Raw genomic sequence first — 27,980 nt, forward strand, 5'->3', positions numbered from 1 at the left:
TAAAATCAAGGAATTACTTTATTCCATCAACATCACATCAGTAAGGTAAATATTAAACTATACTTATTCTAGCCTAGATTTACTCTCTCTCTCTTAAAACATGTATTTACACAAGCCTGTTTCAAATGACAATTTAACAAAGGGTTAAAAGGATATACACTCCAGGTTGTAATATCAAGTACAGGGTTACATTCGTTCATGTTTATTATTTCACCCGTCATCACAAGACCTGGAGCCTTCAGGCCATTTACTGCAAACAGCTTGAGGCCAAGGACTGTTTGTAAAGACCCCATACCATAGATGATAGGTAAGAAAAACCCCAGAGTTCACAAGCTTAACAAACAGTTGACATACATCAGTATAATATAGCCGAGTGTCTGAGTAAGTCAATTATTGAGTGGCAATGTTTGCTACAGCCATATAACAGATATGAGATGATAGAGGGGAGGATGAAAGATATCTGATTAAGGAGAACTCCTACCTACTACCCAGTGCCATGGGAGAGCAATAGGGGAAAGGGACACAGTAAGGGGTTGTTTTTGGACCTCTTCCCCAATGAAAGCATGACCTCAGGGTCATCTCACCTGACTTGTTATAAAGGTGTTATAAAAGTGTTTTATGAATAGAACATAAGAAAAAGCATTCAGAGGGGAAATAGTGTTACTCTTCAATAACACGACAGTGTTTTGGCTATGACAGCACACCAAACAACAAGTCTGTATCATGTGAGAATGTGATCATATCCAGATGCTCAACTGAGAGACTTGTTTTTTTATTTTGATCGAGTTCCCAGACATCCCTCGTGTACATCTCAAGCTACGATTTCTCCCTATTGTGAACATTCCTATGTCTGATAAGGCTACTTAGGAAGGAGAAGCTCTTGTAACATAGTTTGCACTTGAAGCTGTCCTTGGTGTGAACGGTCTGGTGCTGCTTCACATATTTCGCCTTAGCGAATCGCTTCCCACATGTAGGGCAGGCGTATGGCTTGTCGGCGTCGGTCCCAATGCTTGGGCTCCCACGTTTTGACCCAATGACACCAGAGAGCCCTCCATGACATGGAGCCATTGTTTGGGTGTTGTCGGGATTGTGTGCTGTGTTATAGGCTAGGTACCTGTTGTGGTGACTGCCCATACTGACCCTGTCTGTATTCGTGGGGTAACAATTAAGCAGCTGTGGAAGGCTAGACCCAGGCCCAGGGGGATCTCCCACCACTCTCTGTGAAGGATGATGCCCAGGCTGACCTGCTCTGTTCATATCATAGGAACAGGAGGGTCTATCTCTATCAGCCCCAGGCCCTGCTCCATCCCTGCACTGAGACTGTGAAGAGAAGGGTCTGGGCTGCGGACTGGATCCCTGACTGGAGCCTCTGTCTCTCTGATGAACACCAGGGCTGAGGTTGTTCAGTCCACCTGTCCACTGGTTTTGTTTTGTGTGGTGGTGGAGTCTCTGTCCCTCGTGGTTGGGTCCTGGTTCAGACTCGGGGAGGAAGAGCAACGGCTCCTGATCCAGGGTTCTGATCCGGGGCCAGGGTTTGTGACCAGCCGCCTCAAGGGTACGGTCTCTCCCGCCAGGAACACCAGTTATCAGCAGGTCCTCATGGACTGCAGACTGTAAACACATTGTACAGAAGATAATATACAGGTTTATAGAAGTCATTCTTTGCTGTACAAACAGAAACATGACATATCAAATGTTAGCCATAGTCAAGCCCACCTCTAACACTGTGATTCAAGTACCCAAAAATATGGAGCCATTGGAGTTTATTATAAATAATGTCCATATGTGTTGGTTCGACTGTGACAAGGGAAACTCAGTCCCTGAAATGATAAAAAAATAACCAAGTCAGTCAGCGCAGAGTCAATGTTGTATTTAATTTCAACAAGATGGTCATACACTCACATAACGTGAAGTACAGTACTTTTATTACACAAAATGATACGTGACAAGTAGAATAACTTCACTATGGTAACTAGAATTTTTGGGAAAAGGTTCAACATTACATTACACACATCTTCACTACTTTATGTCAAGTAAACATGAATGAAGGCACTCATTATAAAACACCAGATCAAACAACAGGACAAGGTTGTCACTCATCAATGAAGCATTTTTAGACACCATCACCATATCATCTACTCTCTCATCATACTCATGATTTCCTCAGTCCACCTCCTCCAGTTCCACACTACATATAAAAACAATATAATTAACTACATTACATGTCACTATACTCAATACAAATGAACTACAAACAAACTAACTTGTACTACATTATATGTCACTATCCTCTATACATGGGCCATGTGCATTTTCTGCTGGTGTATCCTGAGGTAGCTCCTCTCTAAGAACCTCTTCCCGCAGTGTGTACAGGCGAATGGCCTCTCTCCCGTGTGGACCTTCAGGTGCACCTTCAGCTGGTGCTGGCGGGAGAATCTCTTCTCACACTGGGGGCAGCTGTAGGGTTTCTCCCCTGTATGGACTCTCTGGTGCCTATTCAGGCTGGACGATTGAGAAAAACTGGCCCGGCACAGGTGGCAGCCGAACGGTTTCTCCCCCGTGTGCATCCTCTGGTGGATCTCCACCTGTTTGGGGAAACTGAAGGCTTTCCTACAGAACGAACACTGGAAGCGCTTCTCTTTGGCGCTGCCACCTTTACTGATTCTGTCTCTACTACGGTCATTTGTCAATGGTCTTGTGTAGCCATTTAATGTTGAGGCACCGGCATTGTCTGAGGTCTGGTTTAACATCAGAGGAGTGTGAGGAGAATGAAGGCCAGGGAGTGTCTGTGTTGTTGCAGGGTCCATGTTCCAGTTGATAGATCCTATAGAAGACAGGCTGAAGGCAGCATCTGTTAGGGCCTGAGGCGCCATCAGTCTCTCTGAATCACAACTATAGGAGCAGGACGGAGCATCGCTAGCCGAGTCTGTGTCTGTTCTCATATGGACACCTCCCTGTCCCTGCAGACCAAATCTACGCCTCGTCCTGGTTTCATCCAGTCTGTTGTCATGGAGACTAAGTTTGGATGTTGTTTTGTGTTCAACTGTCTGTTTCTGGTTGTGGTTAACAGTGTTGTTCCCCAGCCCAGAGTTGAGGACGCTGTCCCATCCACTGACCTCCACTATCTCGCCTCTGATCCTGGCCTGCTCAGTGATGTTGTCCCCTGGGCCCTTGGCTGCAGCAGTCTGGGTATCCAAGATGGCCACCCAGTCTCCTCTGTTATCCTCTAGCCAATCACCTTCAGGAAAAGGTTACAAAATACTTTACAAACATGCAGAGAACTCTACATATGGAGTTTGAGTCAATTAAATCATCAAGTTTATACATTATGTTTGTTATAAACATACACTGAGTATACAAAACATTAAGAACACCTCTTTTCATGACAGTTTTTAACTGGTCAGTCTATGATCCCTGATTGATGTCACTTGTTAAATCCACTTCAATCATTGTAAATGAAGGGGAGGAGACAGGTTAAATAAGGGTTTTTAAGCCTTGAGACATGGATTGTGTGTGTGTGCCATTCAGAGGATGAATGGGCAAGACAGAAAATGTAAGTGCCTTTCAACGGTTTGTGTCAAAAACTGCAACCCTGCTGTTTTTTTTTTCACCCTCAACAGTTTCCCGTGTGTATCAACAATGGTCCACCACCCAAAGGACATCCAGCCAACTTGACACAACTGTGGGATGCATTGGAGTCAACATGGGACAGCATCCCTGTGGAACGATTGACACCTTGTCGAGTCCATACCCTGATGAATTGAGGCAGTTCTGAGGGTAAAAGTGTGGGGAGGTGCAACTCAATATTAGGAAGGTGTTCCTAATGTTTGATATACTCAGTTTTATGTAGATACATCACTATTCCCATTGAAGTATATCTATTATGTTCTGTATATGTGTGTCTCCCTTACCTTGCTCCCCCATCTTTAGTCCACTCAGCAGGTCAATGCGCTCTGGTCCATCTTCTATTGTCTCCTCTTTGACCAGCAGCAGATCAGGCTTCCCATCCTCCATGTCTACTGACTGTAAAAGATACAGAGTGAGAGGATGTTGGATCAAGAAATCTGATATGAGCACCCTGCTATGGAGCATCTTCTAATTCGGCAATGAGGGATTGCTATGCAAACATGTTTGGCGATTTGCTTACTTGACACTCTTTAAAAGGATAGTTTGGGATTTTGGGAATGAAGCCCTTATCTACTTTCCCATAGTCAGATGAACTGGTGTATACCATTATTATGTCTCTGAGTCCAGTATGCAGGCAGTTTAGTTTACTTTGAATTATCAAACCATTAAAAGGGTTTGTTTGGGATTTTGCTAATTAACCTCTTTATCTACTTCCCTAGAGACCGATGAAGTCGTGGAAACCATTTTTACGTCTCTGTATGTAGGAAGTTAAAGGTAATTTGCAGAGCCAATGTTAACTAGCTTAGCGCAAAGAATGGAAGTCTTTGGGTACACCTAGAATGCCAGCTGTACCCAAATACTTCCAGTGTTTACGCTGAGCTAGTTAGCACTGGCTTGCAAAATTACCTTTAACTTCCTACATACAGACGTAAAAATGGTTTCCACGACTTCATCGGTCTCTAGGGAAGTAGATAAAGAGCTTAATTAGCAAAATCCCAAACAAACCCTTTTAATGGTTTGATAATTCAAAGTCATGGTCCCAGACTTAAAGGTTCAATGCAGCCGTTTTTATCTCAATATAAGTACACTGCTCAAAAAAATAAAGGGAACACTAAAATAACACATCCTATATCTGAATGAATGAAATATTTAAATACTTTTTTCTTTACATACTTGAATGTGCTGACAACAAAATCACACAAAAATGATCAATGGAAATCAAATTTATCAACCCATGGAGGTCTGGATTTGGAGTCACATTCAAAATTAAAGTGGAAAACCACACTACAGGCTGATCCAACTTTGATGTAATGTCCTTAAAACAAGTCAAAATGAGGCTCAGTAGTGTGTGTGGCCTCCACGTGCCTGTATGACCTCCCTACAATGCCTGGGCATGCTCCTGATGAGGTGGCGGATGGTCTTCTGAGGGATCTCCTCCCAGACCTGGACTAAAGCATCCGCCAACTCCTGGACAGTCTGTGGTGCAATGTGGCTTTGGTGGATGGAGCGAGACATGATGTCCCAGATGTGCTCAATTGGATTCAGGTCTGGGGAACAGGCGGGCCAGTCCATAGCATCAATGCCTTCCTCTTGCAGGAACTGCTGACACACTCCAGCCACATGAGGTCTAGCATTGTCTTGCATTAGGAGGAACCCAGGGCCAACCGCACAAGCATATGGTCTCACAAGGGGTCTGAGGATCTCATCTCGGTACCTAATGGCAGTCAGGATACTTCTGGCGAGCACATGGAGGGCTGTGCGGCCCCCCAAAGAAATGCAACCCCTCACCATGACTGACCCACCACCAAACCGGTCATGCTGGAGGATGTTGCAGGCAGCAGAACATTCTCCACGGCGTCTCCAGACTGTCACGTCTGTCACATGTGCTCAGTGTGAACCTGCTTTCATCTGTGAAGAGCACAGGGCGCCAGTGGCGAATTTGCCAATCTTGGTGTTCTCTGGCAAATGCCAAACGTCCTACACGGTGTTGGGCTGTAAGCACAACCCCAACCTGTGGACGTCGGGCCCTCATACCACCCTCATGGAGTCTGTTTCTGACCGTTTGAGCAGACACATGCACATTTGTGGCCTGGCTGGAGGTCATTTTGCAGGGCTCTGGCAGTGCTCCTCCTTGCACAAAGGTGGAGGTAGCAGTCCTGCTGCTGGGTTGTTGCCCTCCTACGGCCTCCTCCACGTCTCCTGATGTACTGGCCTGTCTCCTGGTAGCGCCTCCATGCTCTGGACACTACGCTGACAGACACAGCAAACCTTCTTGCCACAGCTCGCATTGATGCCCCATCCTGGATGAGCTGCACTACCTGAGCCACTTGTGTAGGTTGTAGACTCACTCCGTCTCATGCTACCACTAGAGTGAAAGCACCGCCAGCATTCAAAAGTGACCAAAACATCAGCCAGGAAGCATAGGAACTGAGAAGTGGTCTGTGGTTATCACCTGTAGAACCACTCCTTTATTGGGGGTGTCTTACTAATTGCCTATAATTTCCACCTGTTGTCTATTCCATTTGCACAACAGCATGTGAAATTTATTGTCAATCAGTGTTGCTTCCTAAGTGGACAGTTTGATTTCACAGAAGTGTGATTGACTTGGGGTTACATTGTGTTGTTTAAGTGTTCCCTTTATTTTTTTGAGCAGTGTATTTCTGGGTAACAATTAAGTACCTTACTGTGATTGTTTTCAAATAAATAGCTTCTTAGCAAAGAGCAATTTCTCAAGCAATAATTTAGCTAGGACTGTATGGGAGTGGTCTGAGTGGGGAGGGGAAAACTGAAAACGAGCTATTATTGGTCTATTAAAAGGATACTTAGGTATTTTGGAATTTCTTAACCAGAGTCAGACGAACTCATGGATACCATTTATGTGTCTCTGCGTGCAATTTGAAGGTAGCATATCATTAGTTTAGAGCAATTGTTGGTAATCTATGGGTATCAGCTAGCCAGCTCCTCTCAAAAGCAGGGAAATAGACCTAACTTCTCCATAGCTGGGTGGTTGGTAATTTGTCTTACATAGTAATCAATATTTATACATTTGTTAAAATTACTGATAATTGTAAGAAATTAGATTCTGTCAACTTCCTGATTTATGGACTACTTTGGGTTCTGCCTGCTCTCTCTTCCTTTGAGACTTGATGTGGTTTTGTAAACAAAACTCCTGGGAGGCAGCCAGCTGTTGCGTACGTGCTAAAGTAGCTAGCTTGCTAATTGGCAAATCATCATAAAATTTGATCAATCATGTCGGACTTGGAGGTAGAAGAAGACCATTTTTATTCAGAGACTTGTTTATTTGAGCCGTAATTTACTGGGGAAGAACATGCGCAGTTGGACGCTTAGTGAGCACAGAGGGAGGCTGAATCAGCAGAGCTAGTAGACCAGGTGTTCTGAAACATTTTCACTCAGGGGCCCGCATTCCAGCATTGGGGAACATCCCCCGTACGCGTCACGTCTATTTCTATAGGCACAAATACTGTTCACACCACTCTTGTTGGTGGAGAGAATTGTGTAGAATTGCTACAAAATTAGCTTTAAAACTGAAACATTTTCTTTGCACCCCATGACAAAATGTGTAGAATTGCAGGAAATAAGCTTGAAACCTAAATTTAAATCTAAATTTATTTTCTTTGCATATCATATGAATTCATCACCAAAAATAAATAAAATATACTGTTGCATATATGGGAGGGCTGAAACAAATAAATAGGTAATTGATATTTTTTATAACCTTTATTTACTAGGCAAGTCAGTTAAGAACAAATTCTTATTTTCAATGACGGCCTAGGAACAGTGGGTTGAACTGCCTGTTCAGGGGCAGAACGACAAATTTGTACCTTGTCAGCTTGGGGATTTGAACTTGCAACCTTTCAGTTACTAGTCCAACGCTCTAACCACTAGGCTACCCTGCCGCCCCATATGAATAATGATACAATTGCAGTCACAGAGAAAGAAATATCAACAGTTCCTCATTGTTTACATGATTTGTATGAATTATATTTTATTGATTGGTATAATGATTTGGTATCAATACACGTTTGGTATCAATTACAAATGACATACATTTCTCTGTTTTTGTTCACTCTAAGGCAGTAGCTTCAAAGCCCAGTATCATCTGATTTACATCTCCAATATTTGCTGTCAGTTGTCATTTTTGCCTTGTTCATTTTACATGGCGTTCAGTTGATTATATTATGCTAAACTATGTGTTTTAGAATGTCTTTGCGTTCTAAAACAGTGTTGACACCTTTTCCCATTACATTTCTTGTATTTAATGATCTTCATCCCATTTTTCCCTTAAAGGATGGTGTAGTCCCCTTGTTTTTTTATTTAATAATTATTTTTACACCCTGGATGCCAGGTGGTTTTTGGAATGGACATCCTTTATGAAACTTTGCAATTCATTCAAATTATGTTTCAATGTAATTGTTTTCTCTGTCGGCTTGACTGCCTGTGCTCAGCATATGTGGGAACTCCTTCAAGACTGTTGGAAAAGCATTCCTTATGAAGCTGGTTGAGAGAATGCCAAGAGTGTGCAAAGCTGTCACCAATGAGAAGGGTTGCTACTTTGAAGGTAACTCTGGGTCTTCCTTTCCTGTGGCGGTCCTCATGACAGCCAGTTTCATTATAGAGCTTGATGGTTTTTACAACTGCACTTGAAGAAACTTTCAAAGTTCTTGACATTTTCCAGATTGACTGACTGTCATTTCTCTTTTCTGTGCTGTTCTTGCCATAATATGGACTTGGTCTTTTACCAAATAGGGTCATCTTCTGTATACCACCCCAACCTTGTCACAAACGCATTAAGAAAATAAATTCCACAAATGAACTTTTAACAAGGCACACCTGTTCAATGAAATGAAACCTCATGAAGCTGGTTGAGAGAATGCCAAGAGTGGGCAAAGCTGTCATCAAGGCAAAGGTTGGCAACTTTGAAGAATCTCAAATATAAAATACATTTTGATTTGTTTAACACTTTTTTTGGTTACTACATGATTCCAAATGTGTTATTTCATAGTTTTGATGTCTTCACTATTATTCTACAATGTAGAAAATAGTTTAAAAAAACAAAAAAAACAACCCTGGAATGAGTAGGTGTGTCCAAACTTTTGACTGATCATTTAATTGATCTTCTTAAAGAAGGATTGTGGTAGATTGAGAGGCAGCGTGCTTAGTTTGTATTATTTCAATTCTTGCTCAGAACATAAAAAAAGAGGGAGGACCATCTCATACAGGCTGCTTTCAAGGAATTCAAAATAGCTTCCAAGTTCTTTTCAAGCATGAACTTATTATTTGATGATGGGAAAATACCTCTGACTTTTTCTATTTTTTTCTGAAGCCAGTAATCTCTGTATATTCATTGACCAAATTGAGATGCCCCGTAATTGATGTTTCAGGATTCCTTTCTTTTTGTTTTTTTATTGTTGAATTTTACCCCCTTTTTCTCCCCAATTTCGTGGTATCCAATTGTTAGTAGCTACTATCTTGGCTCATCGCTACAACTCCCGTACTGGCTTGGGAGAGACGAGGGTTGAAAGTCATGCATCCTCCGATACATTTTTGGCAAAACCAACTACTTCTCAGAGTTCAGTGTGTCCAATCGGAGGGCCTGTTGTCCGGACCTCTAGTAGTCTCTATGGGGGTGTCACTGGGTCCACTTCTCGGGCCGACTCTCTTCTCTGTATATATCAATGATGTCGCTCTAGCTGCTGGCGATTCTCTGATCCACCTCTACTTGGACGACACCATTCTGTATACATCTGGACCTTCTTTTGACACTGTACTAACAAACCTCCAAACGAGCTTCAACGCCATACAACACTCCTTCCAACTGCTTTTAAATGCTATAAAAACTAAGTGCATGCTCTTCAACCAATTGCTGCCCGCATCCTCCCGCCTGACTAGCATCACTACTCTGGACGGTTCTGACTTAGAATATGTGGATAACTACAAATACCTAGGTGTCTGGTTAGACTGTAAACTCTCCTTCCAGAATCACATAAAGCATCTCCAATCCAAAATTAAATCTAGAATTGGCTTCCTATTTCGCAACAAAGCCTCCTTCACTCGTGCCGCCAAACATACCCCCGTAAAACTGACTATCCTACCGATCCTTGACTTCGGCGATGTCATTTAGAAAATAGCCCTCAACACTCTACTCAGAAAACTGGATGCAGTCTATCACAGTGCCATCCGTTTTATCACCAAAGCCCCATATACTACCCACCACTGCGACCTGTATGCTCTCGTTGGCTGGCCCTCACTACATATCTGTCGCCAAACCCACTGGCTCCAGGTCAACTATAAGTATTTGCTAGGTATTGCCCGCCTTATCTCAGCTCACTGGTCACCACAGGAACACTCACCCGTAGCACGCGCTCCAGCAGGTACATTGCACTGGTCATCCCCAAAGTCAACACATACTTTGGCCACCTTTCCTTACAGTTCTCTGCTGCCAATGACTGGAACGAATTGCAAAAATCTCTGAAGTCTTATATCTCCCTCTCTAACTTTAAACATCAGCTGTCTGAGCAACTTACCGATCACTGTACCTGTACATAGCCAATCTGTAAATAGCACACCCGACTACCTCATCCCCATATTATTACTTACCCTCTTGCTCTTTTGCACCCCAGTATCTCTACTTGCACATCATCATTTGCACCCCAGTATCTCAACTTGCACATCATCATCTGCACATCTATCACTCCAGTATAAATGCTCAATTGTAATTATTTTTGCCTCTAGGGTCTATTTATTGCCTACCTCCATACTCTTCTACATTTGCACACACTGTACATAGTTTTTTTTTTAAATAATTATTTTCTTTTGTGTTAAACTTGTTCTCAACTGGCTTACCTGGTTAAATAAAGGTGCAATAAAAATTTTAAAAAAGAGAAAAGGCCTGAAAATGTGTTTTTCACAGTAAGAGATGAGATGCTATATTTATTGAATAAATTATTTTTCCAAGCTATGGAGGCACTACTAGAAGCGCACAGGCGTTCTACCAATTCGGCACAAATATAAAAAAATCTAATCATCAACTTAGCAGCATTTCTCTGCTGACAGGAAAATTCCAATCTAATAGAGAATTCAGGGATGCAATTATGACTTGGCACAATGATATAAAAGAAGAATCATTAGCTCAATACACCAGTGTATTGATATTAGCGTTATATCAGCGTAATCGCTCTAACCGTACTATTTGTGAAGTAATTTGAGTATGTAGTATGCTTAATGTTTATCTTAAGTGTTGCTTGCGCTATCTTTATGAACTGCATAGTATATCATTGCATCGAGCTAGTATATTAACTATATGCTATTCAACTGTCCAGCATTTGTTGACTATTCACGTCATTCTTAGCTTAGCTAAATGGTATATGGTGCCTTGGAAAAGTATTCATCCCTCTTGGCATTTTTCCTATTTTGTTGCATTACAACCTGTAATTTAAATGGATTTTTATTTGGATTTCATGTAATGGACATACACAAAATAGTCCAAATTGGTGATGTGAAATTTAAAAAATAACTTGTTAAAAAAAATCTTACAAATTTAAAACAGAAAAGTGGTGTGTACATATGTATTCACCCCCTTTGCTATGAAGCCCCTAAATAAGATCTGGTGCAAACAATTACCTTTAGAAGTCACATAATTAGTTAAATAAAGTCCACCTGTGTGCAATCTAAGTGGCACATGATCTCACACCTGTTCTGAAAGCCTCCAGAGTCTGCAACACCACTAAGCAAGGGGCACCACCAAGCAAGCGGCACCATGAAGACCAAGGAGCTTTCCAAACAGATCAGGTACAAAGTTGTGGAGAAGTACAGATCAGGGTTGGGTTATAAAAAAATATCAGAAATTTTGAACATCCCAAGGAGCACCATTAAATCCATTATTAAAAAATTGAAAGAATATGGCACCACAATAAACTTGTCAAGAGAGGGCCACCCACCAAAACTCATGGACCAGGCAAGGAGGGCATTAATCAGAGAGGCAACAATGAGACCAAAGATAACCCTGAAGGAGCTCCACAGCGAAGATTGGAGTATCTGTCCATAGGACCACTTTAAGCCATAAACTCCACAGAGCTGGGCTTTATGGGAGAGTGGCCAGAAAAAAAACCATTGCTTAAAGAAAAAAATAAGCAAACACTTTTGGTGTTTGCCAAAAGGCATGTGGGAGACTCCCCAAACATATTGAAGAAGGTACTCTGGTCAGATAATACGAAAATTGAGCTTTTTGGCAATCAAGGAAAACACTATATCTGGCATAAACCCAACACTTCTCATCACCCCGAGAACACCATCACCCACAGCGAGGCATGGTGGTGGCAGCATCATGCTGTTGGGATGTTTTTCAATGGCAGGGACTGGGAAACTGGTCAGAATTGAAGGAATGACGGATGGCGTTAAATACAGGGAAATTCTTGAGGGAAACCTGTTTCGGTCCTCCAGAGATTTGAGACTGGGACGGAGGTTCACCTTCCAGCAGGACAATGACCATAAGCATACTGCTAAAGCAACACTTGAGTGGTTTAAGGGGAAACATTTAAATGTATTGGAATGGCCTAGTCAAAGCACAGACCTCAGTCAAATTGAGAATCTGTGGTATGACTTAAAGGATGCTGTACACCAGTGGAACCCATCCAACTTGAAGGAGCTGGAGCAGCTTTGCTTTCAAGAATGGGCAAAAATCCCAGTGGCTAAATGTGCCAAGCTTCTAGAGACATACCCCAAGAGACTTGCTGTAATTACTGCAAAAGGTTGCTCTACAAAGTATTGACTTTGGTGGGGTGAATAGTTAGGCAAGCTCAAGTTTTTCACTGTTTGACCAGAAAAAATATTTTGCATCTTCAACTTGGTAGGCATGTTGTGTAAATCAAATGATACAACAACCCCCAAAAAAAAAAAAACAAAACAAATGTAACTCCAGGTTGTAAGGCAATAAAATAGTAAAAATGCCAAGGGGAGTGAATACTTTCGCAAGCCACTTTAGTCATTGTGCGTTCTCCATGGACATTGTTAAATGGGGTACTTGGTAAATTCGCTTTGTCTATTGCCTGTTGAATATGGCTGGTGTCAGTAAACATTAGGGAAAATAACGTAAATTAAATTATTGCCAGCTTCACAGTTAGTCACCAACGTTTTGAATAACTTGGGAAAAAAAGCCTAACCAGCTCTGCCAGGTGAGTAAAATGGAGAGTGATGTATTTTCTTGTTTGTGTCTGGAAGTAAGCATTGCTAGTAACAAAGGTAAGTAAGTCAATTGGATAGTAAGAATTTCGAATTTGAATTGTTTGGACTGATTAAGAATTGGCTGTTGTATTTTATACATTTGGTGCATTATAGGTTCATCTTAAAATAATAGACGTTTAATAGGTAGCCAAGTGGTTAAGAGCGTTAAGCCAGTAAATCTGTCATTCTGCCCCTGAGCAAGGCAAGTTCCCCGGGTGCCGAAGACGTGGATGTCGATTAAGGCAGCCCCCGCACCTCTCTGACTCAGAGGGGTTGGGTTAAATACAGAAGACACATTTCAGTTGAAGTTATTCAGTTGTACAACTGACTAGTTATCCCCCTTTCCTAAGTGTGAAGCAGAAAGGGAATATCCAACAGAGGTTTGTATTAAAAATATAGAGTAGTATTGTTAGGGTATACTACGTGGAAACATTTGATTTTTTTATGTAAGGAGGGAATAATCATGGTTTGGTTTCTTTTATTTTCTAAACCTTAAGATGGGTGACAGTATGTGAATGGTAATATGTTATTTGTGAGTTTTTTGATAGCACTCCATTGATGCAATATTTTAGTCATTTGAAAAGCTGAGGTTTAAATACAAGGTTAAATGATGAGTAGAGGGTTTGAGCCTTGAGTGTAAAAAGATAAGCTACGGTTGAAAGCGAGCAGGCAGTGGGACATTTGAAGTATAGGTATGAGAAACATTCTTTGATTATTGTTGCTTGGTTTTGTAGTTTAGGTAACACCAGTAAAATGAAGCAGGAAGGTAATGTCATTTAAAATTATAATCTGTTTCCATTATGTGGAAGTGTCCAGTAATTAAAGTAAGTATTGAATGTTAAGGTGATGCGACAGCACCAACTTTTTGAAGGTTCTACATTTGTTAAACAACAGGTTTATATTTATACCAAATTAATGCAACAGGTTGCAATGTTTAGATTACCAGAAAGGGGTTATGGGTCTGTTTATTTTAAACGCTATCGATTCCACTTAATGAAACACTGTATTAGGGCTCCCGAGTGGCGCAGCAGTCTAAAGCACTGCATCTCAGAGTGATTCAGCCTGGTTCAAATCCAGGCTGAATCACATCTGGCCGTGATTGGGAGTCTCATAGGGCGGCACACAATTGGCCCAGCGTCGTCCGGGTTTGGCCAGGGTAGGCCGTCATTGTAAATAATAATTTGTTCTTAACTGACTTGCCTAGTTAAAAAAAGGTTAACATAAACAATCTTAAGACAAAACAGCTATTACATATGCCGTTGGACATTGGTCTAGTAACAATACCAGGATAATTTTATATGGTTATGGAAAAGAGAGAAATGTCATATAATACGATATGGGAGTGAATTGTTAGACTTGGTGGCGAGATACACGTTTCCATGTCTAAGGGTAGCGCATGCTAAATTAAGCGCAATGGGGTACATTAAAACAAACGATTCATGATTTGAGGGAGTAAAATGGGCTTATTATAATCATGTTTTGTTTGTAGTTAAAACCATTGGGGTTGCTAAAGAAATTGACACTTTATCTTCCAGGAGATTGGGGGTAGTCATTGTCTCTCACTTTGAAATGTTTCCTGAGGCTATGGCCTTGGGAGAGCAGTTAGTGAAATTCGGCAGTTTTATAGGTATCCGGATTCGGCGGTAAAGAGGAGCTACCAAATTAAATAAGGCCTGGCCATTTTTGTTGGTTTTTGCCACATGGTTTGCAGGCATTTTTCTATTTTCTTGAATCAAGTTATGGGTACAATTTCTTTCTTCATGGAGTTATTATGGGTAGTGATTCTAATTCGGTTTTACTTTTATAACCAGTAGTGTTGTTGTTTTTACACAGTCACTATGTGAATCATGTGTCAAAATGGGGGAATTACCAATCTTTTGAGGTTTTTGGATTGAAGTCTACACACCTTGAATGATATGTAGAAGTGTATCGGATGATATATGAAGAAGTGTATTGTTGCGTTGTTTGTTTGTTTTGTTTCTATACAAATCTCTCCAGATTGGGTCTGCTGGATGATGGAGATGACTCCTTAAGGATTAATTTCCTGATCCTATGACTCTGCGATGAGGTTGACAGTGTGATAAGGGGAGTATAAACATGATGTCGCCGGAGGGTAGGGCTGCCGTCTTATCGGCTCTTGACCAACCATGCTATTTTGCTTGTTTTTTCACATTGTTCGTAATTAGTTTTTTTTAAACATAATGTTGCTGCTACCCATCTCTTATGACCGAAAAGAGCTTCTGGACATCAGAACTGGGATTACTCACCTCAAATTGGACGAGGAGTTCTTCTTCAATGAGTTGGACGCAAAGGATATACTAAGGACATCCGACCAGGCCCAGATCCCCGTCATTCGCTGGAAAAGGAAACGTAGGTTTCGCGGAAATAGATCAGGCTGCCTTGTGAGGATCAGGCGACGAGTGGCTAATCTGCCCTTTCCTTCCGTTCTGCTAGCTAACGTTCGCTGGAAAATAAATGTGACGAACTGAAAGCACGTATATCCTACCAACTGAACATAAAAAATATCTTATGTTTCACCGAGTCGTGGCAGAACAACGACATTAAGAACATATAGCTGGCGGGTTATACACTATCAGCAGAACAGAACAGTAGCCTCTGGTAAGACACGGTGCGGGCGGGGGCCTATGCATATTTGTAAACAATAGCTGGTGCACGATATCTAAGGAAGTCTCATGGTTTTGCTCGTCTGAGGTTAAGCATCTCATGATAAGCTGTAGATCACACTATCTACCTAGAGAGTTTTCATCTGTATTTTTCGTAGCTAAAACCGCACTCAATGAGCTGTATTCTGCCATAAGCAAACAGGAAACGCTCATCCAGCGGCGGTGCTCCTAGTGGCCGGGGACTTTAATGCAGGGAAACTTAAATCAGTTTTACCTCATTTCTATCAGCATGTTAAATGTGCAACCAGAGGAAAAGAAAATTCCAGACCCCCTTTACTCCACACACAGAGACGCGTACAAAGCTCTCCCTCGCCCTCCATATGGGAAATCTGACCATAACTCTATCCTCCTGATTCCTGTTTACAAGCAAAAATTAAAGCAGGAAGCACCAATGACTCGGTCTATAAAAAAGTGGTCAGATGAAGCAGATGCTAAACTACAGGACTGTTTTGTTAGCACAGACTGGAATATGTTCTGGGATTCTTCAACATCAGGAGTACACCACATCAGTCACTGGCTTTATCAATAAGTGCATCGAGGATGTCGTCCCCACAGTGACCGTACGTACTAGAGTTCGACCGATTAATCGGAATGGCCGATTAATTAGGGCCGATTTCAAGTTTTCATACCAATCGGAAATCAGTATTTTTGGGTGCCGATTTGCAGATTTGTTAAAATTATCTACATTTTTTACACCTTTATTTAATCTTTATGTAACTAGGCAAGTCAGTTAAGAACACATTCTTATTTTCAATGACGGCCTAGAAACGGTGGGTTAACTGCCTCGTTCAGGGGCAGAACAACAGATTTTCACCTTGTCAGCGCGGGGGATCCAATCTTGCAACCTTACAGTTAACTAGTCCAACGCAATAACGACCTGCCTCTCTCTCGTTGCACTCCACAAGGAGACTGCCTGTTACGCAAATGCAGTAAGCCAAGGTAAGTTGCTAGCTAGCATAAAAAACAATCAATCATAATTACTAGTTAACTACAAATGGTTGATGGTATTACTAGATATTATCTAGCGTGTCCTGCGTTGCATATAATCTGACTGAGCATACAAGTATCTAAGTATTTGACTCAGCGGTGGTAGGCAGAAGCAGGCGTATAAACATTCATTCAAACAGCACTCTCGTGCGTTTTGCCAGCAGCTCTTCGTTGTGCGTTAAGCATTGCGCTGTTTATGACTTCAAGCCTATCAACTCCCGAGATGAGGCTGGTGTAACCGAAGTGAAATGGATGGCTAGTTAACACGTGCTACACGCTCTCAGCCTTGGGGTGGTTGTTTCCTTTGCTCTGCATGGGTAACGCTGCTTCGATGTTATGGCTGTTGTCGTTGTGTTGCTGGTTCGAGCCCAGGGAGGAGCGAGGAGAGGGATGGAAGCTATACTGTTACACTGGCAATACTATAGTATAAGGAACGTTAACGTTAGCTTTCTTTACAAAACACATATTGCACTTTTACTTTCTTCTCCAACACTTTGTTTTTGCATTATTTAAACCAAATTGAACATGTTTCATTATTTACTTGAGGCTAAAATGATTTTATTAATGTATTATATTAAGTTAAAATAAGTGTTCATTCAATAAAAAATTGGCAGATTAATCGGTATTGGCTTTTTTGGTCCTCCAATAATTGGTATCGGCGTTGAAAAATCATAATCTGTACTAATCTAGTACGTACATACCCCAACCAGAAGCCATGGATTACAGTCAACATTCACACTGAGCAAAAAAGGGTAGAGCTGCCGCTTTCAAGGAGCAGGAGTCTAACCCGGAAGCTTAAAAGAAATCCCGCAATGCCCTCCGACGAACCATCAAACAGGCAAAGCGTCAATACAGGACTGAGATTGAATCGTACTACACCGGCTTCGACGCTTGTCGGATGTGGCAGGGCTTGCAAACTATTACAGACTACAAAGGGAAGCACAGCCGAGAGCTGCCCAGTGACACAAGCCTGCCAGAGGAGCTAAATAACCTCTTTGCTTGCTTCAAGGCAAGTAACACTGAAACATGCATGAGAGCATCAGCTGTTCCGGACGACTGCGTGGTCACGCTCTCCGCAGCCGACGTGAGTAAGACCTTTTAAACAGGTCAACATACACAAGGCCGCTGGGCCAGACGGATTACCAGGACGTATACTCCGAGCATGCGCTGACCAACTGGCAAGTGTCTTCACTGACATTTTCAAACTCTCCCTGTCTGAGTATGTAATACCAACATGTTTCAAGCAGACCACCATAGTCCCTGTGCCCAAGAACACTAAGGTAACCTGCCTAAATGACTACCGATCCATAGCACTCACATCTGTAGCCATGAAATGCTTTGAAAGGCTGGTCATGGCTCACATCATCACTATTATCCCAGAAACCCTAGACCCACTCCAATTTGTATACTGCACCAACAGATCCACAGATGATGCAATCGCTATTGCACTCCACACTGCCCTTTCCCACCTGGACAAAAGGAACACCTATGTGAGAATGCTATTCATTGACTACATCTCAGTGTTCAACATCATAGTGCCCTCAAAGCTCATCACTAAGCTAAGGACTCTGGAACTAAACACCTCCCTCTGCAACTGAATCCTGGACTTCTTGATGGGCCGCTCCCAGGTGGTAAGGGTAGGTAACAATACATCTGCCACGCTGATCCTCAACATGGGGTCCCCTCAGGGGTGAGGGCTCAGTCCCCTCCTGTACTCCCTGTTCACTCATGACTGCACGGCCAGGCACGACTCCAACACCATCATTAAGTTTGCTGATGACACAACAGTGGTAGGCCTGATCACCAACAACAATGAGACAGCCTATAGGGAGAAGGTCAGAGACCTGACTTTGTGGTGCAAGGACAACAACCTCTCCCTCAACGTGATCAAGAGAAAATAGATGATTGTGGACTACAGAAAAAGGAGGACCGAACACGCCCCCATTCTCATCGACGGGGCTGTAGTGGAGCAAGTTGAGAGCTTCAAGTTCCTTGGCATCCACATCAACAATAAACTAATATGGTCCAAGCACACCAAGACAGTCATGAAGAGGGCACAACAAAATCTATTCCCCCTCAGGAGACTGAAAAGATTTGACATGGGTCCTCAGATCCTCAAAAGGTTTAACAGCTGCACCATTGAGAGCATCCTAACGGGTTGCATCACTGCTTGGTATGGCAACTGCTCGGCCTCCGACCGCAAGGCACTACAGAGGGTGCGTACGGCCCAGTACATCATCGGGGCCAAGCTTCCTGCCATCCAGGACCTCTATACCAGGCGGTGTCAGAGGAAGGCCCTAAAAATTGTCAAAGACTCCAGCCACGCTAGTCATAGGCTGTTCTCTCTGCTACCGCACGGCAAGCGGTACCGGAGCGCCAAGTCTAGGTCCAAGAGGCTTCTAAATAGCTTCTACCTCCAAGTCATAAGACTCCTGAACAGCTAATCAAATGGCTACCCAGACTATTTGCATTGCCCCCACCCTGTTCTACGCTGATGCTACTCTCTGTTATTATCTATGCATATTATCCCCGCACAATGACACATTAACTCTGTACCGGTACCCCTTGTGTATATCCCCGCTATTGTTATTTACTGCTGCTCTTTAATTATTTGTTTTTCTTATCTCTTATTATTTTCTTAAAACTCCATTGTTGGTTAAGGGCTTGTAAGTAAGCATTTCACTTCAAGGTCTACACCTGTTGTATTCGGCGCATGTCACAAATAAAGTTGGATTCGATTTAAACCAATTTGAAAAATTGTTTCAACAGAATGTGATGTTATTATCTTTATCGACATGAATTGTTTTGTACTGATGGAAAATGTAATGGCTAAGAATTTTTGAAACAATATTTAATGTTTATATCATTCCCAATGAAGGATATTTTATATTAAGGTAAAAACTCAGTGAACCAACAGATGATCATTTACAATGATATACTAGTGCAAGGAAGTTAAAAGTTGTTTGAGGCCTCATTTGGTTTCCTCATCTGTGTAATGTCTTGTAATTCTGCGATTAAGTTGAGAGAATTGTCAAAATGGGGGAAAGTGGTAGCATAATTACAAGATTATTTTACATTTTTATTTAACCTTTATTTAACTAGGCAAGTCAGTTAAGAACAAACTCGCTTGTTAGGCTGCTATGTTATTCAGAGCGTTGGTGACTGCCACTGTGCTGTCAGATTGTCCATTCGTAAATTCATAGCGTTTAGAGTTCAGAGCTCACACTGGACGCTCTGGCCGTTCTGACCTCACAACGGCAGTCAAGCACCCAAGCTAACTGGCTAACATTGGCTAGCTACATCCAGACAGATAATGAGAGAACACCCCACTCTGACCATTTTATTGGACTTAGCAGAGCTGTTTAGGCTGTTTTCATATTATCCAGAGTGATGGTGACTGTAACTGTGCAGCTGGCAACAATATAATTTAGCTTTTTTCCCAACGTTTACTGACACCGGCCATTTTCAACGGGTGTTGAGCGTTCGTAAATTCATCGGTAATTCTGCGCTCTGGCACATTAAGACGAGAGTCTTTTGTTAAGACGTGTAGCTAGCTAGGTAAACAATGACCCATAATCCCCCAACTCATGACATTACTACCCTGCATGAATCTGCAGGTAGCTAACCAACCAGGTTCAATGCTAGCTAGTGAACATTAGGCTATAACTAGTCAAACAAATGTGTCTAGAAACCTGTAATATCTGAAAATGTAGCTAGCTAGACTATCTTACCAGTATACATCATGGTTGGACGCGACTCCTGTCGGATGCCACGGTTTCCCTTAGTTTGAAGATGTAATCCGGAGACAGGTGTTTACTCCATCTCCTTAGATATCATACTCAAATTCCACTGATTTCAAAACTCGGTCTCCAGAAAGTAGAGAGCATACACATAACATTAGCTAGTGAGCCAGCCAGCTAACGTTAGCTAGTTAACATGACACTTTATTAACTTGACATTAGGTTTATGCATTTTTACTACAGGATCCATTACAAAAAAAGCAGTGTTAGACAGGATTACCTAGACATACTGACCAGCTCAAATAGACAGCACGTGCTATATGGCAGAATAATCTAAACGAATCTCTCTGCATGTCCAGCCCACTCATTATTTTAGCAACCTTCCCGCTAGCCATGATTTGCTGTCTTTTTCTCTGGCTAAACCAACTAGGTTTGTAATTTAACCATTTTATTTGTATTTACAGACAGCATACAAGTTTGTTATTAAGGCACATGAAAGTTCACGTTAGAGAAAGCATTTTTGAACTTATTTGACCACTTTAGTTGTGGTACAAACCTTATTGAAACATATAGGCCTATGGGCTAGGCTACATGAGGTGTGTGACTACGATTAGAAAAAGTCGCAAAAAAATGCATTGTTTCTTATGCAGGGCAGCAGGAGAAAATACATGTCATCTATGCACTTAAATACCAAATGGAGGACACTTCCCCGTGGTTTATTTTCATGCCTAGCCTATAGAACGCCGATCCTCCTATTTTTAATAGAGGCCATCACTCTGTTTTCTCACGCAATTGCATGGCCTTTTGAAATGTTGCACAACATGAGCTCATGGGAGCTCAAGAAGTGTTTGATTAGATTTTCGAAGACATTTGCATTGATTTCAGTGTGGTTAGAGGGACAATAGAGTGCTGAGTACCAGGCAGTTAGCACGTTTGGTTGGCTACTAATGACCATCAGCAGCATCGGAGCTTGGAGAAGCCTAATTACCGCGACTAAACGGTCACATGGAATTTGACTGCCTTCATGACTCGTGACCGCCGGTGTGGCGGTAATACAGTCACCGCAACAGCCCTAGGTTTACCTCTATTTCAACAACCAACTTTACCTGACTGATCAGATAAAAATGTTATCCATTGTCACAGATTGTAAATTGGAACAAAAAAACTAGTCTAGTCTGGAGTAGACCTTGTGGACTGGAGAGTAAAATGTATACTCTGTCTACTGGATGTAGTATTCGCCAGATGTCTACAAGCCCATTGTTAATGAGCACATCTAATAGTAATATTCTAGATTTTGTATTTCTGGGAAATTGTATAGTCGACACTGAATATCAGAAAAAAAGCAAAGGCATATCCTCATTATTTAATCTTTATTTAACTAGGCAAGTCAGTTAAGATCAAATTCTTATTTACAATGACGGCCTACCCGGACAAGCCCAAACCCGGAAGATGCTGGGCCAATTGTGCACCGCCCTATGGGACTCCCAATCACAGCCGGTTGTGATACTGCCCAGGATCGAACCAGGGTCTGTAGTGATGCCTCTAACACTGAGATGCAATGCCTTAGACTGCTGTTCCACTCAGCAGCCCATAAATATTCACAATAAGCACTTCTGCATTGCCCAATATAACATGTTTGAAAATAAATTGACAGTTGAGCTCAACATACTGAGACTTTAACTTGTGCTTAATAGTATTATTGAACAGCACTGCCATTCCCCTTGCTTTGGGTGATTATAATACTATTTTGAAGATAAATACACAACGCAGAGGATGAGAACACGATAGTACTAAAAACTAAATAGAGTACTAATGGTCAATAGGGAATTGTCAATGGAAATAGTTGGTTTTCAGTTAAACAGCTGTTTAGAATCTTTGGAATGTCAGTCCTGAACTCAGAGCTACGTGTGTCATGTTTTCATTGGTCTGTACATTGAGTCTGGAACAGAATATTTGTTATTTGGCCATTGGCCCAGTTGTACTGCAAGGTCATCTGATTGGTCAACCCCAGGCTAGTGTGGGGTGTTATAAGTGGCATCCTGTTTCTTTGTTCTGTGGAGAAAATCTGAGGACAGGGGGAATGAACATCTACCTCCCAGCATAACATCTATGATTTGTCCTTTTCAAATAAATCTATTTTTCTCCCACTGATTTGCTTTGGAGTTTGTGTTATTGAAGAATAACATCAACTGCTAACAGTGAGTAAGATGTTAAATATATTTCTCATTCAAAATCTTTCTTCATTTGTTCCAAGACTTGCCCCATTAAATTAGTTTCTAGCAACAGTAAACAAATGTCATGGCTGTAGTACCATAGGATGAAGTAACCTCTCAGAGTAGGAGTGATCTAGGATCAGTTTAGCCTTTTAGATCATAATGAGTAAGGTTATTTGGATAGATCAGCACTCTTACTCTGAGACTTTGTGGATACGGGCCCAGGTCTTGATAAATCTAGTCTCAAAGGCCTAGTGCAGTCAAATATGTATTTTATATCCATTTCCACACTATTAGGTTTGAAAAATAATGTAAAATTGTGAAAATTATGATAATGCCGTTTCGTGTAAGAGCTGTTTAAAAAGTCTGCCTGAAATTTCAGCCTGTTTTGGTGGGATGGAGTTTTGGCCTGCCTGGTGAAATCACCAGTTGGTAAATTGGTTAAATGGATACTTTGGTATCTTTGGTGATTTCATAATTACCCAGTCAGACAAACTCATGGATACCATTTCTATGTCTCTGCATGCAGTTTGAAGGAAGTTGAAGGTAGCATATACTGTAGTTAGCTTAGTGCAATTGCTAAGTCTATGGGTATCTACTAGCCCGCTCCTCTCAAAGGCAGAGAAATAGACATTGTAACTACTCCAAAGCTAGGTGGTTCACACTTTGTACTCTTATTTTAACGTTAGTTGTTTGAAAAACATTTATTTTTGTAAATATTTTCTCCGAACTATGCATTTCATTAATCCGCTGTGACAGTGGGTGCAAGGACAGGCTGTGCGCGAGTGTCAACACAGCGGGACAATGACAGTTTTGAATGAGTTTGCTAGATATCAAGTAAACAAAGTATGAGAAGAGTACATCAACAATAAACCCCACAGTCAAAACGTATTTAGACCAGGATGAGAGAGAACGATGTAATGTGTTGAAATGCGGTGTGTTTTGATGTTGGTTGAGTGTGATGTGTTGTAAAGAAATAATTAGTTTTAAAGACGTTTTTCTCAAGAGTAGAAGTGCTGATCGAGGATCAGGGCCCAGATTCACAAAACCTTCCTAAGAAGAAACGTGTTCTTAACTGCCATTTTTTCCTTAACTATAGACATAAGAAGAAAGTTCCACTGGATGTCATAAGGTGAATGCACCAATTTGTAAGTCGCTCTGGATAAGAGCGTCTGCTAAATGACTTAAATGTAAATGTAAATGAAAGTTGCTATTCCTCAAAAAGGTTATTGGAAATGTTCTTACACTATTTATAATGTTTCTCCTTAAGCAAAAAGTTAAGAAGAAATTAGATTCTTGAAAATAAAGTTCTTGGAAATGTTCTTAATTCCAAGATAGCTAAACTCTTGTCTTAAACTCAAGGCATTGAGAGTAGGAGTGCTGAGCTAAGATCAGTTTTGCCTTTTAGATCATAATGAATATATAGACAGCTGGGGACCTGGGCCCAGATTCACAAAACACATCTTATGCAAAAACTTACAAACTATCTTAAGAATTTTTGGGGGACCCTTGTTCTTAATTCATAAGATAGTTAGTGCAATTCCTCAACAATGTCTTCTTAAGATATTTGTTGCTAGGCAACCGTTTTATCTAGATATTTAGCTAGCAATGGCAATCATGTTAGCATATTTTGTACTGAGAACTGTTCTTGGGTTTAATATAATCAATGCTGAACTTTCAGATGAAGTTTGAGAGTGAATTAAACATGTTCAATTGCTTTCATGAGCTTTTACTCTAAAATGCTTTGTGGATACGGGCTCTGACCAAACACCATTCAGACAGTAGTTCACAGTGCACTCACCTCAGTGAGACTGTGTGTGGTCCTGTGCTGCTCAGCTGTTTCCTCTGTGGGTTCAGGAGGAGGTGAAGTCTCGTTGTCCTCCATGACCATAGTCCCCTCAGGGTTCCCCAGACCCTCCTCACACCCCTCCTCCTTCACCAGCAGTACCTCTGGACCCTCCTCCTGGAAGAGACAGGTGATACAGATTACAGACATACTCCCTCAGGTACGTACACAGATAAACACAATTTCAACATGGAGTGCTTACCCATCCCCACTACGTTTGAGTCCTATACTGTATTTACAGAATTACTTAATTGTTTTTAAACCCATCATGGTGGACATAAATATGTTGAGGGTACATATGATAAGCTATGATAAGTCAAAAGTCAACATCAGACAAACCTGACTAAAATCTTTTGACGTGTACAGTAGGTGTTTGTTAGGTATTGGTTGTCGCTGATTAACACAGCCACACAATAAAATTTGGCTATAACAAACAATGAAAACAAAAATTTGGTTTTAATTTAAGATTAGGCATAAGGTATAGCAGTGTAGTTAAGTTTATAATCTAATTTTAAGAAGATACATTTTAGAAATAGGCAGGGTTTAGCCATAATCATGACTTTGTTAACTAGTGACTAACTTGGCTATGAAGCGCTGTAATGTGTATGCAGAATAGGGTGAGATAAGATGTGACATATACTCAATGAAAGTCTTAGAATGAAAATTACCATTTTGTGTTTATTAAACATAAACCAGTTTTAAATACACCATATGAAAACCACACACATACACTTAACAAAAAAATCTGCATGACCTAGATAAACTACATACATTTTCTCAGTGTCTTAGGAAAAAGATGAAGTAGTTGAATGAAAGTAAGGAACTAGGCATTTGTGAACATTATATAGGCACCACAGAACAAACACAATATGTAACTGACTTTCCCGGCTTAAATATACCATATATAACACAATGTTTGGATGCAATATTCTACCCAGAAATATTCAACACTGAAATCTATGACTATCGTTATCTTTTGCTGACAACAACGAAAATTAATCTTTGCCTTTAATGCAGGGATTGAGCTAAACATCAGAAGCTATCGAGTGGAATGGTTACTTTCTATGCTATAGAGAGGAATGGTTTTTCTGCTGGTGTATCCTAAGGTAGCTCCTCTCTGAGAACCTCTTCCTGCAGTGCGTACAGGCAAATGGCCTCTCTTCCGTGTGAACCTTCAGGTGCATCTTCAGCTGGTGCTGGCGGGAAAACTTCTTCTCACAGTGGAGGCAACTGAAGGGTTTTTCCCCTGTGTGGACCCTCTGGTGCCTCTTCAGGTCACCAGCCTGAGCAAAGCGCATTTGACACTGGGTACAGCTGAAGGGTTTCACCCCTGTGTGGACCCTCTGGTGCCTCTTCAGGTTGCCAGCCTCAGCAAAGCACATATGACACTGGGTACAGCTGAAGGGTTTCTCTCCTGTGTGGACCCTCTGGTGGATCTCCACCTTCTGGGGGCAGCTGAAGCCTTTGTTACAGAACATGCAGAGGAACCGTTTCTCTTTACTATTGCCCGATGTGGCTCCCCCTTCCTGAGCCTGGGCTATAGCCCTGTCGTTTGAGTTCTGTACTTGATTGAAAAGAACGCTGCCATGTGAATCGGAAAGTGCCTTCGACGTGAATACGGCATCGTGATCCCTGAACGCGTGTAATGGGGAGTGGGTCGTGACATTTAGATTTGTATCTAAGGTTCCCCTGTAATCAAATAAATCTCTGTCCTGTGAGTGTCCGTCTCCTAGGTGACTATCTGCATTCCATGTGGGAGGAGCATCGCCCTCCACTTTCACAGTCACATCATCTACCACTATAACCTCCCCTTTCTTATCTAGGCACCCTTCAGAGTATACACTACTACTGTACCGGTTCCATTCCCCTCTAGACAGATCAGTCTGTCTCTCTAAACCCAAGAGCATGTTGCCAGGGTTCATCTCTGTAGCGTAAGAACAAGATGGATCATCACCGCCAGTGTCGAACGTGTCACCATCTCCACGGGAATTAACCGTCCCCTGGCTCTGGTGAAATACCGGTAAGTATTCTGAGCCGGGAGCAGGACGACTGCCCATTCTCTCTGGGTCTGATCTGTGGTCAGATCCTGTGTGTAAGAGCCTTTGTGTTACAGTTAAAGTCTCTGTGTCTGTCTCTGACTTGAGGATGACGTTCAGCGTTCCACTGACCTCCGTGATCCTGCGTCGGGTCCTGGCCTGGGGCGCAGCGGTGAGATCCTCGGTGGCTACAGAGGGCGCCACTCCAGCCGGTGCTCCAGTCTGGTGCCGTTGGTCCTTCTCTCGTTCAGTCCTCTCCAGCTTGACCCCAGGACCTGCTGCGTTTTCATCTGCAGACTGACACAAGAAAAGGCTATTACCGGTGCATGAGTAGAATTGGATAACAACGCTGTAGGGATGTGAGCAAGTGAATAGCAAAGGGGAGCCTTTCTGAAATAAACTGGCCACATTTGATGAACTGTAATTTTGATGTAATACTATTACACAAACCTCTATCACAATAAATTGCTGGGTTGAGGTTACACTCCCCTCATCAACAGTGATTGGTTGGTCAGCTCTCCACGCATTGTGTCCAGCAGGCTTCACAAAGGTCCTGTGCCCTCCAGTGAGATGTCCTTCACCTGAGTGAGTGATTGGGGGGAAAGAGGTACTGGTTAGGTACTGTCAATGCTGAACGCTATATTGTAGACTATTGACAGTTTTGACACCGTCTACAATTGGCAAGAATGTAAGGTAACACTTATAATTTCTTGATTTACTGTTCCATGCATCATATTGTTTTATATTAGTAAATAATAGGAAATGCCAGTAAATCAATCTGGTCGGAATATGATATTGTTTTTCTGCAAGTTAGCTAAGTAACCTGGGGAATTATTGCATACTATCCCAAAACTGACCAATACCCAATTCTGATTAACCATATGTGTTAAACACATCTAACGTCACACATGCGCAGATGTGATCTGGGCGACAGGCCCCGCAGCATCGGCCTTCTGCAAAATGTAGCCAACCTCTTGTCATTCCTTTGTATCGGTCGAGGATCTTGACACTACTGGGACCACTGGCGAGGACGCGTTCTCGCGTCGTTCTCTCTGCGCGCTCCCGTGCCACCTTCATTTCAAGTAGCTGTAGTTTTCTCCGCAATGCCCTGCTTTCATTCTGGCTTTGAGTTATTTCCAAACGAAACACTGCATAGTCATCGTCTACGAGTTTACAGATATCTGCCACGGCTGCATTCGCTAGCACCTCCATAATGGAGGCTATTTGAGTGTGAAAAACCATAGGCCTACAGTTAGCCATTGTTAGCAACTAGCTAGCGTTACCTTAATAACATCTATCAACCAAGGCCTGTCTCCAACGCGAATTTAACACTGCCTGTGGTAAGTATGTGTGGCTGTGCAGTTACATAAGTAATATTTTGAGTTTCAAGGTGATAATAAAAGTATATATAACAATAAAAACGCTGCCGTGGATATTGTTCTTGGTTACTTTTCACTTCCGTTGACAGTTCTTCTTCAGTGGTTCTTAAATGGTTGGCATGGTTGCATTTAGTGATGCATTACTGCCACAAATTGAACTGGAGTGTGGACCAGAGACTGCGACGGTCAAAAGCCTAGTTCACATCCCTACCCAATTAAACCATTATA

At 41.9% G+C, this 27,980-nt stretch overlaps 1 protein-coding gene across 3 annotated transcripts; it reads right to left on the reverse strand.

The window, feature by feature from the left end:
- Positions 1-27,887, reverse strand: LOC115137379 (neurotrophin receptor-interacting factor homolog). Of its 3 annotated transcripts, XM_065024844.1 has the most exons (7): positions 27,345-27,881; positions 26,824-26,954; positions 26,506-26,670; positions 24,293-24,454; positions 3,912-4,023; positions 3,117-3,238; positions 1-1,611 (listed from the first exon to the last, which is right to left on the reverse strand). In XM_065024844.1, exons 1-7 carry the CDS (start codon positions 27,631-27,633, stop codon positions 817-819), a joined length of 1,776 nt encoding a protein of 591 aa, XP_064880916.1. In that variant the 5' UTR covers positions 27,634-27,881; the 3' UTR covers positions 1-816. The 3 variants fall into 3 exon arrangements, with proteins under 3 accessions (XP_064880916.1, XP_064880917.1, XP_029529539.1); XM_029673679.2 differs by lacking the exon at positions 1-1,611 and having other exon boundaries at positions 1,856-3,238; positions 27,345-27,876; XM_065024845.1 differs by lacking the exons at positions 3,117-3,238; positions 3,912-4,023 and having other exon boundaries at positions 27,345-27,887.
- Positions 27,888-27,980: the final 93 nt, after the last annotated feature.

This window comes from Oncorhynchus nerka, linkage group LG11 (genome assembly GCF_034236695.1).
Source record: "Oncorhynchus nerka isolate Pitt River linkage group LG11, Oner_Uvic_2.0, whole genome shotgun sequence".
NCBI lineage: Eukaryota > Metazoa > Chordata > Actinopteri > Salmoniformes > Salmonidae > Oncorhynchus > Oncorhynchus nerka.